Source organism: Cervus canadensis, chromosome X, assembly GCF_019320065.1.
Source record: "Cervus canadensis isolate Bull #8, Minnesota chromosome X, ASM1932006v1, whole genome shotgun sequence".
NCBI classification, from domain to species: Eukaryota; Metazoa; Chordata; class Mammalia; order Artiodactyla; family Cervidae; genus Cervus; species Cervus canadensis.
In genome coordinates this window covers 142709614-142728383 of record NC_057419.1, presented here as the reverse complement: position 1 = coordinate 142728383, position 18770 = coordinate 142709614, and the positions used below count along the sequence as shown (strand labels likewise).

The 18770-nt window shown below is 58.5% G+C and overlaps 1 protein-coding gene across 2 annotated transcripts; it reads left to right on the top strand.

Moving 5' to 3' along the window:
* The first annotated feature begins 192 nt into the window (after nt 1-192).
* Nucleotides 193-18752, top strand: ARHGAP4 (Rho GTPase activating protein 4). Of its 2 annotated transcripts, none has more exons than XM_043459339.1 (22): nt 193-583; nt 7050-7257; nt 7350-7512; nt 7724-7786; nt 8040-8219; nt 8823-8951; nt 9039-9260; nt 13000-13101; nt 13254-13445; nt 13546-13630; nt 13876-13903; nt 14118-14220; nt 14741-14801; nt 14912-14989; nt 15071-15205; nt 15314-15419; nt 15524-15757; nt 15847-15920; nt 16013-16196; nt 16398-16490; nt 16676-16790; nt 17881-18752. In XM_043459339.1, exons 2-22 carry the CDS (start codon nt 7052-7054, stop codon nt 18112-18114), a joined length of 2787 nt encoding a protein of 928 aa, XP_043315274.1. In that variant the 5' UTR covers nt 193-583; nt 7050-7051; the 3' UTR covers nt 18115-18752. The 2 variants fall into 2 exon arrangements, with proteins under 2 accessions (XP_043315274.1, XP_043315273.1); XM_043459338.1 differs by lacking the exon at nt 193-583 and adding an exon at nt 2996-3184.
* The last annotated feature ends 18 nt before the right edge of the window (nt 18753-18770 follow it).

Below are 18770 nucleotides of genomic sequence, written 5' to 3'. Positions count from 1 at the left end.
ATAACATCATGTCATTTCATGCAGAATGCTGCTGCTGCTGCTGCTGCTAAGTCGCTTCAGTCGTGTCCGACTCTGTGCGACCCCATAGACGGCAGCCCACCAGGCTCCCCAGTCCCTGGGATTCTCCAGGCAAGAACACTGGAGTGGGTTGCCATTTCCTTCTCCAATGCATGAAAGTGAAAAGTGAAAGTGAAGTCGCTCAGTCCGACTCTTCGCGACCCCACGGACTGCAGCCCACCAGGCTCCTCCGTCCATGGGATTTTCCAGGCAAGAGTACTGGAGTGGGGTGCCATTGCCTTCTCCATTCATGCAGAATAGACGCCTAAAATTTGCTCCAGTACCTTTCATCCCTGCTATTCCCTCTGGCTGCAGCACCATTGTTTGCTGCCCCTCCTCCCTGGGCGGGCTGCCTGGGCCGCCCACCTCCCAGCGGAGCTCAACACTCCTTACCTGTCACTACCTTATGCCCCTGCTACCGCAGATGGCACACTGCTCTCCTGCTACGCTGAATAATTCGCTACCAGAGGTTGGAGCTCCTGTCTCTCTCTGGCTGGCGCCTGCCACGTGATCAACAGGCAGCCTGGTAAGCGGAGACCAGTGGGCGGGTCGGGAATTGGAAAACGCGCCTGCGCGGGCCTGTGTGCCGCCGCCGGCTCCTGGGCCGGCGAGGGGGAGGGAGGCAGTGTTCTGATGGACTCAAATTTCTGCCTCGCTCCGCCTTTCGCCCCCGGCATCAGTCCCTTTCGATTTGCCTACGGAGCCGGCTTCGTTCCCAGGCTCTGATTGGTCCGGCGGCGGCTGGGCCGGGCTCCGCGCGGAGGGCGGGGCGGGGCGAGCGGCGGAGCATGCGCATTACCTCGGCCGCGCCCCAGCGCAGGCGGGCAGGAGCCGGCAGAGGCTCCCACGGCCCCTTGCGGGCCTCTCCTTCCTCTCTCGTCCGACCCGCGCTCTACCCCCACCCCCCGCGCCCTGCGGCCCAGGCGGGCCGGCTGAAGCTCGGCCGCCCCTAGGCGGTCGGGTTTCCTGAGCGGAGGCGGGAGCTGCGGCGAGGGCAGAGGGCAAAGAGGGGAAGCCGCAGGCCCGGGTGACCCTTGGGGCCCAGCACTTCCTCCGCCTCTGCAGGACTCGCCTCTGGAGCGGTCGCTTCAGGGCCATCGTGACCACCTGAGGCCGGAAAGCTGGGGGTGGAAAAGCAGGAATGCCTGCCCTCTAGCCGTGGGACTGTGGGTGGGTTCCGGGGAAGTTTTCCTTGGCATGAGCCTATACACCGAGGTGCACAACCTGACGTAGGCACCTGGTAACAGCCTCGCCACCGATCTCATCTCCCTCTGGTCCATTCTCCGCGTAGCAGACCTGACCCCGCCTCCTCCCGGACCAAGTATTCACTCGCCAACCGGTTTAGCAGATCTGGTCCTGCACGGATGTGGTCCTGCCCTTCTGAGCAGTTTAGATCCTCCGAAGTGGAACAATAGAGCTGAGGATAGAGCGGGCAGTACGGCCTTAAATGCCAAAGAAGCGTTTGGCCAGTACTAGTGACTCAAAATTTTACACCAGTGGCCGAATGGGGCATCACGTGAATATTTCTGGAGGGATAAAGCAAAAGGACAGAAGGAGAGTAGGGGCCGAGGCCAGTTCAGCAGCCGTTTCTTGCGGGCTTGAGCCCTGTGCCTGGCTCTGCTGAATGGGGGAGGGACTTCGGGGACCAGTCAGGGCTCAGATAGAGGGGAAGGGGCAAGATGTGTTCCATCCAGCTCCTAGGCCCAAAAGCCCCAGTCCCTGATGCACACACTGCACCTTAGAGAAGGGCCTAGACACTGGGGGTGGGGGGCAGGGAGCTGAGAAGGTATGTTTTCCCCTTCTGGGCAAGAGAACTGTGCACAGTTGAAAGCCAGGAAGTACCTGTGCAAAGTCTCCTCCCTTGCAGAGCTGCAGGTCAGGGTCATGTGTGCCCACATCTGCACAGAGCCTGACTTTGAAGTCCATGCAAACACATGCCTGGACCCCTTGCACAAGTGCCCACAGGCTCCCCTTCCCTGGGCACCACCCCAAAGCCTAAATACTTCTGCTACCCTTGTCACCATCTGTGTACCCCAGGGATTTCTCTAACACAGTTGTCTGCTCCGCTTTGTCACTTGCTAACTGCATCCTGCCTTAGTATACCAGAGAAACACTGTTGCCCTCTGACTTTGAGTTGCTAGAGAGACGTGAAGCATCCCTAGATAAGAGAAGCTCCAAGCTGCCCCCCAGGCTCAGTAAAGCCCTGTTCTGAGGGTTCAGGAAGAGAGCTACCCCTCCCCAGCCCCCCAGGCCTAAGACAGAGCAGGTGTGAGATGCAGGGGAAAGGAGACAGAAGAGTGTCTTCCGGTAGCAGGAAGTGGTAACCACCTATGGGGAAACAAGGCTGGTTCCTCTCTATGGGGCTAAACAGAAGGGGAACCTTAGCCTAGCCCTACCCTCTGCCCCTGCCCCTGCCCCCACCCCACCATGTGGCCTGGAGGGACCAAGGGCAGGTTCTGGTCTCCCCTGCTGACCTCCCTTCCCCCCTGGCTCTCCTAGTGTTGGGAAGGGTGGGCCCCATCGAATGTCCTGGGGGTCTGGGGAAGGCAGCTGACCCATGGGAGCCCAGTGGTCAGGAGCAGCTTATGGTGTTGCTGCACACTGGCACTGATGGCTAATGGCCATGATGTGAGGGGTGCAGTCTGGCAACGGGGACGACAAAGCCCTCTGGAGTCTGGGAGGGAGCAGCAGCCAGAGGATGCCAGCTTGTCGGCACCTTGGGGCTCTCACAGCCACCCTGGCTGCTTAGCAGCCGAACCTGGGGCACAAGGCTGCCCGAGGGCATGCCCCGTGTGTCCAGGGGGCGGGGGAGGGGGGGCGGGGGGCGGGGGAAGCAAGGTCCAGCCGCAGTGAGAACCACACCAGGCCGAGACCATCGTGGGCAGTGCCAGGCCCAGGGCGCCCCGCCCCAGGAGCTGCGTTGGGGACGGGATGGGGCGGGGCGGGACGGGGCGGGGCTGGCGCAGGGTGCTGGCTGCCGGGGCCCACGGGTCCCCGCGCCTGGCCCGCTCGTGGCCGCGTGGGAGCAGCTGGGTTTGACGGCGCGGCCACTAGGCGACCATGGCTACGCACGGGAAGCTACGCCGAGAGCGAGGGCCGCAGGCTGACTATGAGGCACAGGTCAAAGGTGAGAGGGCGTTAGGTGCTCCTGGCCCGTTTCCCCACGGAGACCCCAAAGGTCGTGGGAGAGCCCGCAATGTGCTGGCCGCTGGCCCGGGACTCGCGGCCCACCCCCAACAACCTCCGGAGCGGGCTGAGGGAGGGAACCCAAGCCCCCTGCCTGCCTCCTCACGCCCCTTTGGCCCCAACTGCCGCTGGTCCCGCTTCCTTCCTCCTTCCCTCCATTCCTGCCCTGGTGGCTCTGCTCTCCTAGGTTCTCCCTGCCCCTCAGGAGCCCGAGGAGGAAAGGGGGGCCACCTGTTGGCCCTCAAAAAGTGGCATTCTAGCCACCAGAAAGTGGAACACCTTGACTTTGCTGAAGGGGGCTGGGTAGGGGTGTCCGGGGGCTTCAGTGGGTGAATTAGTGATGGCTTTACCCTAAGACCACTCCAGTCCTGTAACCCAGTCCCGATTGCCCTTCTTTGGGCCCTGAGGTGGCTCTGAGTTGAAGGCCACTGTCTCTGGGTCCAGCTGGCACAGCGAAGGTGGACTGCAGAGCAGACCTCTTTGGGTTCTGATAAACACTCTGTGCAAATCGCATGCAAATGAGCCTTGCAAACTTAGTCGACAGCTTGTCTCCGGGTCTTATTCAGGGTGTGGTGGCTCTTGCAAAGGGAAGAAAGCCACATCCAAGCACCAGCAGTTTCCTGGTGTCTCAATCACTTGATTTTACGGAGGAGGGAGACGCAGCTCAGAGTGTGCTCATGGTCACACAGCACCATAGGTCCTAGGAGGTGTAAGGAAATGAACCTCAAATGTTCTTCCAGTCCAGAGGTGGAAAGTCCAATGTAATTCTGCGATACAAGCAAATTGCACTAAAGCGTGCGCAAGTCCTTCCCGTCTGGTAAAGGTGGGCTGCTGTCCAGACCCAGCTTGATGTGACTGTGCATGGCAAGCCCGCTCTCCAGGCCTTGCTGCATCATCCCTCAGATGGAGAGAGCGATCCCAGCCTGTATCCCCCAAACGTCATGAAGCTGAAGGACTTTGGAAACCCTTCAATCAGCAGATATGTGCCAGTTCATTCACACTGAAAAGATTGGGCTTTGAGCAAGGCTGTCTTTAGATGTTCCTCGCCTGCTGTGGGCGTCTAATGACTTGAGCTTCTGTTTCCCATCTCCTCCGCCCTCCAGCCCCCGCCAAAGAAACTTCCTACTATGCTACAAAAAGAGGATCAGTATCTTGACACCCGAAATTCTGAAAGGTCAGCACAGTCATGGTTTGGGAGGCTGTCTTTTCTGCTTTGCTTGTCAGCAGAAGTGAGACTGAATGCCTCACTCACAGGAAGTGTTGTTGGGGCCCAGTCCCGGCTCAGCAATGCAAGCAGACATGGATTCCATCCTTTTGACAGATGTTTTGTACGCATCGGTTCTCTGCCAGGCTCTGAAGATAGAGCAAGGAGCACATGAGAAGCCATCCTTGCTCTCATATGGCTCACAGTGGAGGAGACATATAGTAAACAACTTATCACACAACTTGTTTCAATTATGATGAAAACCACTGTAAAGAAAAAGCTCAGATGTCCAGAAAGTGGATGGGAAGACGGCTAGACCTAGTTTATGGGGAGATCCGGAAGGGTTCCCTGATGAGTACACCTCAGCTAAGAGATGAGAGCCGGATGCTGCTGCGGCCTAGAGCCTGGGGATTTAGGTAGGTGCCAGCTGTGCTCAGACCCTGCCGAATCACGTCTGCTTGACACCAGGTCTGCTGGATCTCAACCAAGGCTTGGTTGCACTGAAAAAGAAATGAACACTTGGCTGTGCTGGCCTGTCGAGCACTACTCACTTGTGATAGGTCCCCAGGGAACTGTTGTTCCAGGAGGGCAAACAGAAGCCAGTGGACAGCGAGGCAAGCCAGGACATCTCAGCTCTTTCTTGGAATGAAGTGAAATTGACTTTTATCCGAAAAAATGTTACCATGATTCAGTGAAGAGTCTCATGATCGCAGGTGGCTGAGAGCCCACTCCAGTTGGCCCATGGAATTCAGTCTGCCCCTGGGACTAGGCCTCAGACAGTGTAAGGAGACGGCGTTGGTTTCAGCATCAGGAAGCAGTCCCACCCCCCCAGGCTTCCATTAACCCAGCTTGACTATTCCTTGGAAAGAGAGTGCTCCCATTCAGTGTTTGCAGTGAAAGCATGGGCTTGGTGGCCCTTGGGCCTTTCACTGAGCTAGTCCCAGCGGTGGAGGGGGGTGAAGGGGCCACATCTGGGGTGCCTGGAGCCAGGGAGACGGACCCAGGGGCTGAGAGTAGGAAAGGGACCTTCTCCAATGGGAAATCAGAGGAGATGGGAGTGCTGGGCAGGCAGGACCCATGGAGGTTGCTGCAGGCCCCACAGACCCCCCTGGAATGGCACTGATGGGACAGAAGTCCCAAGTGTACCAGTACCGAGTCCTTATCCACAGCCACCCTGGGTCCTGCTGCTTCCTGCCTCCTCTCATTCTGGCTCCTGGTTGAAACCCCCAATTTTCTATTGCCTAGACGGGTACACTGGTGGCCACTGGGGCTGGGCACTTTTCCTTTGTCACCTGATCCCTGCCCAGGCTCTTCACGGCAGCCCGTGTGGGCCCTGAGAGCAAAGCAGGACCCTATAGCTCCACTGCTGTGGCTGCTCTCTCCCTCTGTCTTCCCCCTGCCGCCCCCCACTGGCGTGGCTCTCTTCAGCCATGCTGCCTGCAACAGCCTTCACAGTGCCGTCTGCCTGAACATTCTTCCCCCGGATGTCTCCACGGCCCCTCTGTCACTTCCTTCAGCTCTTGTGTTCCAAAGCTGCTTGTTCCTGACCACCTTCCTCTAAAAGAACCCCTCCCTGCCACCACCTCCCGCTCTGCGTTGTCACCCCTTGTTCCCCTGCTGTCCCCCCCCCCACCCACACTGTTCCCATCCCAGCTCCAGGAGGGCAGGAAGTGTGTCTCCGAGTCTAGACCCACTGAGTGTATAAGCAACATGCTGCTGAATGAAGACATCAGTTAATGCCCCTCCCCCGCCTGGCATCTGGACAGCTGTCAGTACAGGGGTGACCCACCTGCCAGAAGCCAAGATACAGGGCTTCTGTCCCTGGGATGCCCAGGGCTTACCAGTGGCTTACTTAAGCTCGTCATTCTCATTGAGGTGGTTCTTTGCTTTGGGTCTGTGTGGGGAAAGCGGCATTGCCAAATCAAACCAGCGATAAGGTGTCACAAGCCAGCAGTGTGGGGACCCTGGGTGTGGCTCTCTGCCGAGAGGTGGTATTAGGGTGCCCTGGAGGTTGGTCATCGGGAGTTGGTACTGGGAACAGAAATCAGCCCCGTTGCCTCAGTCCTGTCACTGGTCAGCCCCCACTGGCCAGCCTGGCCCTTGCGGTGGGGCCACCCTTTCTCCTGGGGGCGAGGGCTGGGTTTCCAGCCCCCGAGGCCACAAGTTCATGGCAAGTTTGGCAAGAGTGCCATGGCTGCCCCAGCCCTGTGCAGCCCCGTGCGTCCATGTGTTTGTCGAGGAGGCTGCCCTGCCTGGAGTCCTGGGCACCCCAGGGGCCGTAAGTGGCAGGGGAAGCCACTGGGGGCTTTCTGGGAAGCAGGGAATCATGAGACGGCCACGTGACTGGTGCCTGGCAGGGATGGACCCCACTCCGTCTCAGCCCTGGCCCATGGTCCCGGGAACGGCCTTTCTGTTCCTCGGGTCCTGGCCCACCTGGCTGGTTCCCGTTAGCTTCTGCTTGGAGGTCCGTTTCCTCAGGCCCACCCGGAGCCCAGCCAGACTGCCAAGCCTGGAACTGGCCCCTCTCCCCACGGGGCCAGCATCACCTTCCTGGACTCAGGGGGCCCACAGCCCTGGCCTGAGCTGCCCTCCCGCCCTGCAGAGATGCGCTGGCAGCTGGGTGAGCAACTGCGCTGCCTGGAGCTGCAGGGCGAGCTGCGGCGGGAGCTGCTGCAGGAGCTGGCTGAGTTCATGAGGCGCCGTGCCGAGGTTGAGCTTGAGTACTCGCGGGGCCTCGACAAGCTGGTGGAGCGCTTCTCCGGCCGTGGAGGCCGCCTCGGGGGCGGCAGTCGGGAGCACCAGAGCTTCCGGTGGGTCCTGGGGCCGGGCAGCTGGGATGGCCGAGCCCGAGGCCCACTCCCGGTTGGTCTGAGCCCCCACCTCCACCCCCCCCCATCCCCAGGAAGGAGCCGTCCCTGCTTTCGCCCTTGCACTGCTGGGCCGTGTTGTTGCAGCAGACACGGCAGCAGAGTCGGGAGAGCACAGCCCTCAGTGAGGTGCTGGGTGGGCCCCTGGCCCAGCGCCTGAGCTACATTGCCGAGGATGTGGGGCGCCTGGTCAAGAAGGCAAGACTTCTGCCCTGGGCCTGGGAGGCGGGTAGACCCCAGGATCCAGCGAGGGCAGCCTGTGGGTGCTCAAAGCCCAAGTGTCAGGGACGGGAAGGCCCTGGAGGCTGGGGGGAGCTGGTGGGAGCCTGGAGTGCTGAGCTGAGGGCTGGTGGGATGGACGTGGGTGTTGCCCTGGAGCAGGGTGGCACTCAGCTCGCCTCCTCCCCAGAGTAAGGATCTGGAGCAACAGCTGCAAGAGGAGCTCCTGGAGGTGGTGTCAGAGCTTCAGATGGTGAGAGCCCGTGATCACAGGGAGGCCGTCACCTCACCTCTCCTGGGGCCAGGCTCAGGGAGGAGGATCAGGTGCCTGGGAGAGACCTGGGTTTCAGGGATCGAAAGCCGGGCCCTCTCTCCCTGCCCTGGGCGCTGAGTGCTTGGACCAAATGCTCAAGGCCTGAGTCCGAGACAGGCTGGGAGGAGGATGGGGTGGGCTGGCTGTGGCCACGGCCTTGAGCAGGGCTGCCTGGCCTTGGGCCTCCTTGCAGGCCAAGAAAACCTATCAGGTCTACCACACGGAGAGCCTGAGTGCTGAGGCCAAACTCCGCGAAGCCGAGCGGCAGGAGGAGAAGCGGGCAGGCCGAAGTGCTACCGCCACCACCACCAGCACCGAGTCCGGGCCACTCCGCAAGGGCTCCATCAAGAAGGGAGGGCGGCTGGTGGAGAAGGTGGGCCTGGGGGGCACCTGTCTGTGTCCAAAGGCTCTGGCTCCTGGCCTTTGTCTTTTCACGTCCTCAACCCTCACTGGGCCTTGTAGGGAGGTGGTGTGTGGGTCAGTAAAGCAGGGCTGGCTCTGAGGGGGGCTGTGGGGGGGGCTCCCTAGGCTCAGTTGGTAGACACAGAGGGCAGGAGAACAGTCTCTAGGCCCAGGACAGCCTGCATTCTCCCCTCCCTGCAAACCCAGCTGGCCAAAGAGCAATCCCAAGCCTGGGGGTCCTGCCTCCCACCCATTCTCGCCTCACACAGTGCTGGGAGATAGAGGAGTGAGGAGACACGTTGGATGGGGGGCTGAGTGATCAGCGGGGAGGATGCGTGTTCGAGATGGTCCCCGAAGGAAGGATGGGGAAGTGGAGGCTGTCAGGGTTTAGGAATGAAGAACCTTTCAACTTCTGGGCTATATAGTTTGAGGGGCCCGGTGGGATAGTGGGGGAGCTGTCCAAATGGGGAAGGGAGGGGTGGGGAGTGTGTGTCGAGGGTGAGGGGTACATGGAAGGCAGGGCTGGGGCATTCGGCCACATGGATGACCCGGGGGCTCATGTGATCCTGAGCAGCGTCACGCCAAGTTCTTGGAGCACAAACTCAAGTGCACAAAGGCTCGCAATGAGTACCTACTAAGCCTGGCCAGTGTCAATGCCGCCGTCAGCAACTACTACCTGCGGGACGTCATGGACCTGATGGATGTGAGTGTGGGGTGTGGGGAGGGTGCCGGGAGGGCCGGGCACCTGCGCCCCGAGCCCTCCCAAGCCGTGTCCTCGCTCGTCCCCTAGTGTTGTGACACAGGATTCCACCTGGCCCTGGGCCAAGTGCTCCGGAGCTACACAGCTGCAGAGAGCCGCATCCAGGCCTCCCAGATGCAGGGCCTGGGCAGCCTGGAGGAGGCTGTGGATGCCCTGGATCCCATAGGTGACAAGGCCAAGGTGCTGGAGGTGCATGCTGTCGCCTTCTGTCCCCCGCTACGTTTCGACTACCAGCCCCACGAAGGGGATGAGGTGAGGGTCTCTACCCAGCCTTCAGGAAAATGGCTTTTTGTGTTCTGATCTTCACTGTGGTGGTAGCTGAGTGGAATGGATTTCCTTCCCTTTGCCAAGACCTCAAACCTCCTGAATGCCACTTACTTCTCAGACCCTCGTGCAGTGGCCTCAAGGCAAATGGGGCTCTGGAGTTTCTGCACTTGCATTGTAACTAGCAGACCTCTCTAACCCACTTCTGCGGTACAGCCAGTGAACACAGCACCTCCCCCCCCACGAGGGCAAACATAGCCAGGATGACAGCAGTTTTGAGGCCGGCTGGTTGGTGGTAGACAGCTGCCCGTATACTGTTCTTTTGGTGGTTCTGTGTGCTTTAGATATTTCACAATGCAAACTTGGGAGAGAAAGAAACCATGCAAACACTAGCATATAACTAGACATCTTCTTTTTTGGCTGCACCGTGTGGCATGGGGGACCCTAGTTCCCCCACCAGGGATAGAACCTGTGCCCCCTGCAGTGGACCTCCAGGGAATTCCTCACTAGGGCATTTTATGCATCTCTGAGCTGTACTGTCCTTTACCAGTTTATCCTCATGAGCATGGACTGGGATTACACTGGATTGTGCATGGACTGGGGTTCCACTGACCTTTTTCTTTTTTTGCTTATTTCATTTGTATTTTGACCAAAGTCATATCTGATTAAGTCAAACGTTACTCAAGGCGTTCAAGGGCACACTGCCCTTCTCTGACCCACCCTTCCTGTTCCTGATTCCCACTCCCCAGATGCAGCCACTTCCCAGTCTTCTAGCTGCTGCTGCAGACAATGCATCAGGTGCTGCTTGTGCTTTGCAGCTTGCCAGAGGCCCTATGATCCCCTTCTATGGACGATTAGGGCTCCAGCCCACATCACCATCTGTCTCCACCACACCAGGCAATCTCTTCTCTTCAGAGCCCTGCTATGGAGCCATGCAGTCCCAGCTTGTAGGCCTCAATTGACTTCTAGGCCGGCACAGTCCAGGACCTTTCTTTCCCTGTTGTCCTGAGCATCCCTGCTTTAGACCCTCTGCATCCCAGATTGCGTGTCTTTCTCTGTTTTGGTTTATTACCTTGTTTGCACGGAGATCTTCCCCCGTACTTTCCTGACTTAGACTGTCAAAAAAAAACTGCCTGTATTCTGTTCTTGAAATTGGTTGGTAGTTTACCTGGGGGTAGAAGTCAAGGTTGAAAAGCATTTTCTTTTTGGACTGTTCAAAGTATCCCTCCAAGCTTTCAGTAGTATTGTGGGTGAGAAGTTCAGCCGCCGTTCTGATTTCTGCACTGTTGTCTGTCACCTGTAATTTTTCCCGTTGAAGCTTTTAGGATAGTCCCTTCTCCTCATGTACAATTTTATAATGATATGCCTTGGGGATCCTTTTGCCTTCATGGTGCTGGGCCACCTGTGGGCTTTGTCAGTACAGAAACTTAAGTCTTAAGGTTTTGAGCTCGTATTGTTCCTTTGGTAATTCCTGTCCCTTAATTTTCTTTGTGCTTGCTTTCAAGAATTCTTGTAATTGGATATTGAACCTCATGGGTTGTCTAATTTCGTTATCTTTTATCTTTCCTATTTCTCATCACTACACCTTTTATGTTTATTAATACTATTTAGGTATATTTAAAAATTTTATTTATTTGGCTGCATTGTGTATTTAGTTGTGGCATGACAGATCTTTCTCTACTTGTGGCATGTGGACTCCAGAGCATGAGGACTCAGCACTGTGGTGCACAGCATACATGTGAGATCTTAGTTCCCAGACCAGAGATCGAACCCAAATCCTCTGCATTGGAAGGCAGATTCTTAGCCACTGGGCCACCAGGGAAGTCCCATCACTATACCTTTTAATTCTGTTCTCTGAGAGATCTTTTTGACTTATCTCTGCCCACCCCTTTTTAATTTTTCTTAAAAATTTACTTTGGTAAGTTTTTTTTTTAACAGTTTTGGTTTGTTTTACATGTTCTTATTTAAAATAGCCCTTTGTTCTCGTTTCTTGATACAGTATATTCTCAAATTTTTCTGAAATGTTTATCGTGTTTCTTGGTATTCCCATGTCCCTTACATTTTTTCTGTTTGCTTGCGTTGATCTCTGTCTTCCACTTTATTTTAAAAAAAATTTTTTTGTGGACCATTTTTAAAGTCTTTATGGAATTTGTTAGAGTATTGCTTCTGTTTTGTATTTTGTTTGTTGACCTTGAGGCATGTGGGATCTTAGCCCCCTGACCAGAGATCGAACCTGCATCCTGTGCATTGGAAGGCAAAATCTTAATCACTGGACCACCAGGGAAGTCCCTATGTCTTCTTTTTTTTTTTTTTTTTTTTAATGTCTTCTACTTTAGAGCTCTGTCTCAAATTGCTGCCAGTTCTTGGCTGTCAGTTCCTATTCCTGAGGAGGCACTGAGAGATGGATTAGGTATTTGGTGTGTGTGAGAAGAGCTTGTCAACAGTGGCTTTCCCCACAGGGTGGCTGGGCAGGGAGTTGGAATGTTCTGTGATGCTCGCCTTCAGCACGGGGAACTGGAGGTGTCTCAGCTGCTGGAAAGAACTTCAAGGACTTGGGGGAGGGGCTCGGCTCTCGCTTGGATGCTGTCAGGAGGCAGGGGTGACTCTGATTCTGTGTCTTAATAAATCTTCTCAAGAAGACGGGGCGGAGGTGGGTAGAAGGAAGCTAGAGTGGTCATTAGCAAGGAGGGAAATGCCTGGCATGCTAGCCAGGCCAGCAGGAGGTTTGGTCATTTTTGTGGCTTGGACAAAGTTCTTGTTCTGGTCCGTGCTCAGACGTGCTGATGAGGTGATATTGTTTTTATCTTCAGCCGCCATGGCCAGAGAGTGGCTTTGTGTGATGCTGATGCTCTGTGACGTCCCTTATGTCTGACAGGTCCACGCCGAGACACAGATGGCGGTGGCTGCTGTGCCTGCTCATCAGGACTAGTCTCTGATTTATCCTTTCCAAAGAGTCAATTTCTCGTGATCTGCCTGTTATGTGGGCTTGAGGGCGGTGGGTCTTCTCATGTCAGCGTTTCCTAGAGCCTGGATAGAAATTTTATAATTGTGGGCAAACATACATGGGATTTACCGTTTGGACCTTCACATGGTTGGGCAGCCACCCCCACCAGCCATTCCCCCAACGTTTTCCATCTTCGCTAATAGAAACTCTGTCCCTGTTAGACATTTTAACTCCCCATTCGCCCTGCCCTAGCCCGGGGCCCCCACCATCTGATTTTCTGTCTCTATGAACTTGACTGCTCTAGGCACCTCATATAAGTAGAATCTTATACTATTTGTCCCATTTTGTTTGTTTGTTTTGTTTTGTTTTTTTACAGAAGGCTTATTTCACTGAGTATTCCTCAGGGTTCACCCATGTTGAAACATGTATGAGAATTTCCTCCCTTTTACTGCTGAATAATATTCCACTCTATAGAGACACCACCCTTTGCTTATTCACCCATCAGCTGCTGGACACTTGGGGTGCTTCCACCTTTGGGCTATTACGAGCAGCGCTGCAAGGACATCCGTGCATAAGTCTCAGTGCTCATGAGTGTACACCACCTTCCTCTCGGAAGGGGTCCATGCTTCCGATCTGGCTGGACCGGGTGTCAAGGCTGGTGACCCTCTGCAGTGGCCCCCAAGGCAGTGAAAATCAGCCCCAGAAACCTCTGTGCCTGCTACACAGCCCACCCGTGTCTCAAGTGCAGCCCTAACCCCCTCTACCTGATGCTGCACCCTGCAGGTTGCTGAGATCCGGGTTGAGATGGAGTTGCGAGATGAGATTCTGCCCAGAGCCCAGAATATCCAGAGCCGCCTGGACCGCCAGACCATCGAGACAGAGGAGGTACGGGGTAGCCTGGCCCCAGGGTGGGGACAGGGACCTGGACACATGGAGCTGGATGGCCGTGACCTCCCCTTCTCCTTCCTTCTGACTCGACCTCCCTGTTCTTCGCCTGTCCCCCATTTCTTCCTGCCCGGGTACCATCCCCTCCCAAGGTGAACAAGACACTGAAGGCCACACTGCAGGCCCTGCTGGAGGTGGTGGCATCAGAAGATGGAGATATGCTCGACTCCTTCCAGGCCAGTCCATCCACCGAGTCCCTCAAGTCCACCAGCTCGGACCCAGGGGCTCGACAGGCTGGCCGGCGGCGGGGCCAACAGCAGGAGACTGAGACCTTCTACATCACGGTGGGGAGGTGGTGCTGGACCGGGAGGGCAGGTGGGCAGCAGGGGCCAGGGAGGGCTGGGGCCAGGACTAAAGCCTTGGGCTCTTCCGGGGGCTTGGCAGAAACTCCAGGAGTACCTGAGTGGACGGAGTATCCTTGCCAAGCTGCAGGCCAAGCATGAGAAACTGCAGGACGCCATCCAGAGAGGTGGGCCCCCCTGCCTCGCCACCCCCAGGGCCGGGAGCAGCCCAGCCACGGTGTGGCTCTCCTCCTGCGGCTTCTTCCTGGCCAGAGAGTGTGCTGGGCACGCAGGAAGGAAGCCAGCCAGGGTCCCGGCCCCTATCCTGCCCTTTGTCCTGCGGCCGCCCTCACCTGTAGGCTGCCCCGTTCCTCTGCCATGCGCCGAGAAACCTCCCGGCCCAAGAGGCACACCAACCCTTTCTCCTTGCCAGGTGACAAGGAAGACCGGGAGGTGACTTGGTGAGTCCTTCGAGAGGGACCAGTTTGTCCTGAGGACCCGTGGTATCCCCACCTCCCTTGTTCCTCGGTGTCCTTAGTTTTCTACTTATTTTGCCCAGAGGGTTCTGGAATAACTTGCGAGCCCCAATGTCCAGTTGGGCTGGGCTGGGGGGGTCTGAGCAGCCTAGTGTCCAGGTCTGCTCCCCTCAGAGGCAGCTCCTGTTCACTGCGACAGGACCCAGTACACACAGAGAAAACTCCAGAAGAGCCGCGCCCCCCGCCCCAGCTCCCAGTATAACCAGAAACTCTTCGGGGGAGACATGGAGAAGTTTATCCAGGTACTTGCCTTTCCCTTCAACCGAGTGCAGGCCCCTCCCTGCTCCAGCCGTGCCTCCAGCCCTGGGGCCCCTGTGGGCCCGAACGAGTTACCAAGAGCTGAGGACTTACCAGGAGCACGGGTACCCGCAAGCCCCTCTTCTGGGATGCTTGCTAGGGAGGGAAGTCAGGAAAGCACCAGAGATCAGAAAAGAACACTATTGTTTGCAGTGATGTGATTTAGTCTCTCACCATTCAGAAGAGTCAGCAGGTTATTGAAGTGAACAAACCCAAGGTTCATGATGTTGCTTGATTCGAGGTCAGCAGAGAGAGGTGGGTGGTATTTCCACTCTGTAGCAGGAAACAGATAAAATGTCAGGCATGGCACCAGGGATCAGAAACCCGCCCCCCCAACCAGGCATACATCTCCCTGGCCTTGTTGGTGACTGCGGAATGCATTAAGACAAAATGAAAATGAGCGAGTGACAAGGTGGGCTGTGTCATACCCACTGTGGAGGGCACTCTCTTTGTCTTTGTCCGCAGAGTTCAGGCCAGCCCGTGCCCCTGGTGGTGGAGAGCTGTGTCCGCTTCATTAACCTCAATGGTGAGTGAGATCTGGACCCTCCTGCCCCTGGCCTGCCCCACCCCACCAAGATTGGAGGGGCGGGGGTGGGAAGGAGGCTTGGTGCACACCAGTTTTCTGTCCTCCCACAGGCCTGCAGCATGAGGGCATCTTCCGGGTGTCAGGTGCCCAGCCCCGGATCTCGGAGATCCGTGATGCTTTTGAGAGAGGTGGGGATGGGCGAGGTTGGGCAGGGGGTGGGGGGGCTGGGAGAGCTGATGTCATGAGCCTTGCTCCTTGCTCCCTCCCAGGAGAGGACCCGCTGGTGGAGGGCTGCACCGCCCATGACCTGGACTCGGTGGCAGGTGTGCTAAAACTTTACTTCCGGAGCTTGCAGCCCCCCATATTCCCACCAGACCTGTTTGGAGAGCTGCTGGCTTCTGCGGGTGAGCCAGGGGCCTGGGGGTGGGGTGGGGGTGGGGGGCTCCTTACTCCCTAGTGGCCACCTTGCCCGGGCTCATGGCTTCTCCCTGGGGTGATGGCCTTGTTTGCAGAGCTGGAGGCTGTGGCCGAGCGGGTGGAGCACGTAGCTGGCCTCCTGTCCCGGCTGCCCGGACCCGTGCTGGTGGTCTTGCGGTACCTCTTCACCTTCCTCAACCAGTGAGTGCTTCTGGGGGGCAGGGGGGAGCTCAGGGGCAGCCCAGTTGGGGGAGTGGGGATGCCGAGCCAGGAGCTCCGTGCCTGTGACCTGCCTGTATCCTCAGCCTGGCCCAGTACAGCGACGAGAACATGATGGACCCCTACAACCTGGCCGTGTGCTTTGGGCCGACGCTGCTGCCCGTCCCTGCTGGGCAGGACCCGGTGGCTTTGCAGGGCCGTGTCAACCAGCTGGTGCAGACCCTCATCATCCAGCCTGTACGGGTCTTCCCGGCCCCAGCCCAGCTGCCTGGCCCCATCTATGAGAAGTGCATGGCCCCGCCTTCTGCCAGCTGCTTGGGGTAGGCTCTTGGCGCCGCCAGGAGAGAGAGGCTGGCCGCAGGGGGCACCCTGAGGACGCTCAGCCACCTCGCTCTTCTCTGGACTACAGGGATGCCCAGTTGGAGGGCCCGACGGGGGACAACGAGTTGGAGCTGGAGCCAGGGACCTCAGCCCAGGAGGAGGGTGAGGGTGGGGAAGGACAGCCCCACCAGGTCCCTGGCCAGGGCGTCTACGCCACCCCCACCCCACCTCACTTGCATCTCCTCTCCTCCCAGACCTGGAGGGTGTCGTGGAGGCCGTGGCTTGCTTTGCCTACACGGGCCGCACGGCCCAGGAGCTGACCTTCCAGCGTGGGGACGTCTTGCGGCTACACGAGCGGGCCTCAGGCGACTGGTGGCGGGGCGAGCACGCGGGGGCACGGGGGCTCATCCCCCACAAGTATATCACTCTACCCGCGGGGTGAGTTTGGAGGCTCTAGAAGGAGAGCCTCCTTCTAGCTCCCCCTCCACCCCCGGGTTTCCAATCCTTCCCATACACAGAGTCCCAGGTCCTGCGGTCCCAGGCTGTGCCTTGCTGACTGCTGGCCTGCACCATGCCTTCTGCCCTGCAGACCCCAAACCCAGAGTGAGCATTCCAAATGTCTTGTCTTTCCATCCCCAGAGCAGAGAAGCTCGCGGTGGGCCAGGGGCTGCTGCCCGGTGGGGACCTGCTGAGCAGCTCAGAGGGGCTCCCTGTGGTGGAGCTTGTCCAGAGGTGAGCAGGAGTGGGGAAGACCCCTTCTGGGCCTTGCTCGCCCAACCCAGGCTGGAGGCAGAGTGGCCAGGGACCAGCCTTGCTGTTTCTTTCCCTTTCCTGTGCCCCAGGCTGGGAGAAGCCCCTGCCTGGGAGCATGGGGCCTCCCCAGGGCCCCCTCTAGGCTCCCTGTCTGTGCCCTGCAGGCCAGAGCCATGCACCCCACCCGAGATCCCTCTTGGCATCCCCGGGGGTCACTCCGGGCACCGACGGCCCTGCATGGTCCCAGCATCCCCGGAACGACACGTGGAGGTGGATAAGGTGAGCGCTGGGAGTGGTCACGTGGCAAGAGGGGTGCACCTGCCCAGGTGTGGGTTCTCTGCTTCCCCTTATGAGCCACTCTTCCCGCCTGAGGTTCAAGTCTGACATTCCTGATCGCAGGCACACTGGCTGAGCCCAGCCTAGAGAGGGGCAGGCCGGTAAGGGAGTGAGCTTGGTGGGGAGGGACCGGCCTGGAGGCAAGGTAGTGGGAGACCTGGGGGAGGGCGGTCACACATTTATGCCTCATGTTTGGTTCCTGAGTGGGAAACAGCGCACGGGACAGGCTTTAAGGCTGGCATCTAGAGCCAGGCTAGGTGACAGGTGGTAACATGGCAGGCGCTTTGTGAGCCAAAGAAGATGAAAGGGGCAGATGGAAAAGCAGCTGAGTGAGGTGGTGAACTGGGGAGCCTGGCGGGGTCATGGTTCTTACAGGGGGGCAGAGAGCGGGTGCCAGATGGGGCCCTGGCGTGGAGTGCAGCCTGGGGAGACACCCAGCTGCCTTCTGTGCCCACTGGCCCCAGCACACCCCTCCATGGGCTCCTGGTGGGCACTGCCAGAAGCCGTGGGGGACAATGTGAACCTGGGGACAGAGAGTAAGAGAGCCCGCCGTGACCCAGGTGTGGCCTGGTGACCGGGTCTGGGCACCAGGGACAGAGGGGTGATTGGGGACACACATGTGAGGTGGCCGGGGGAGTATGGGCCAGGGGTGAGGGGCAGGGCATCCATGAGACCCCAGGGCAGGTGGCCAGTAGGCTGGGCCAGGCGGGCTGTTGGGGAGCCCTGGCCTGGGAGGTCGGGGCCTGCTGGGGGCCCCCCAAGCCAGGGGGTGGTGGCTGTGATCTCTGCCAGGGAGAGAGTGGGGAGAGGATGGGTACCCAGGGCCCAGCCCGAGGGGCTCCCATTTGAAGGCTGAGCTAATCACCGCAGTCCACAGAGGCAGTGGCTGAGGACTTTGTTTCAGGGGGCAGAGGAGTTCAGAGGGTCAGAGGGCCTGACTCCTGAGTCAGGTCACTGTTTTGGGGGCAGGGGACCGGCTGGGCAGGTGGGGCCCACTTGTGCCAACATCCTGCCTTTCTCTCCTCTCCGCCAGGCTGTGGCACAGACCATGGACTCTGTGTTTAAGGAGCTCTTGGGGAAGACCGCCCTCCGTCAGGGCCTTGGACCGGGCACCAACAACTCCCCAAGCCCCGGGCCTCGCAGCCCGAAGCCTCCAGGCTGTGGGCGCCTGGGCAAGAACAAAGGCTTCTCGCGGGGCCCTGGTGCCCCGGCCTCACCCTCGACCTCCCATCCCCAGGGCCTGGACTCACTCTTCAAGTCACACTGAAGGCCCACCTCATCCTCTGCAGGCCCTGCCCCAGCCCAGGGCAAGACTGGCCGGGTGCCCCCAACCCTTTGCTTCTCCCTGGCCCTGTCCAGCATACCTGCTCGTGACCCTCTGCAGAGAGGAGGAAGTGGCCTCTCCAGCTCCCCGCTGCCTTCCCCGCTCTGGTTTGGGCCCCTCTGGGAGGCCGCCGCGGAGGGAGGCAGGGGGCAGGTCCCTCCTGGCCCTGGGTGTGAGGGCTCGTGGCTGGTTGTCACCCTTGACAGCCAGCAGGTGGCGGGTGCCTTTGCTCAGCTGAGGGTGCCAGCCTGGTGGGGGTTGACAGGCATTGGCAACCATTCATAAAATCCTGTGCATTGACTCCCAGATGCAAGCCAGTTCTCTGTCTGGCTGGGGGGGTGGTGGTTGGAAGGTGGGTACAGGGCCAGCCTCTTGGCACCCTCAGCACTTGAGGCCAGGGTGCCCAGCTTCTGCAGCTACTTGGCACAGGGCTTTGTGGTTTGGGGACCTGTACCTTGGAAGTCCCGTCTCCTATGTGGTAGGTTACAGAACCTTGCACGCGTCTGTGGGTGTGGGAGAGGCCTGAAAATCTCTCTGCACTTCCCCCACATTTAATGCAATTAAACATGCATGAATTTTTTTAAATACCATCCTTGTAG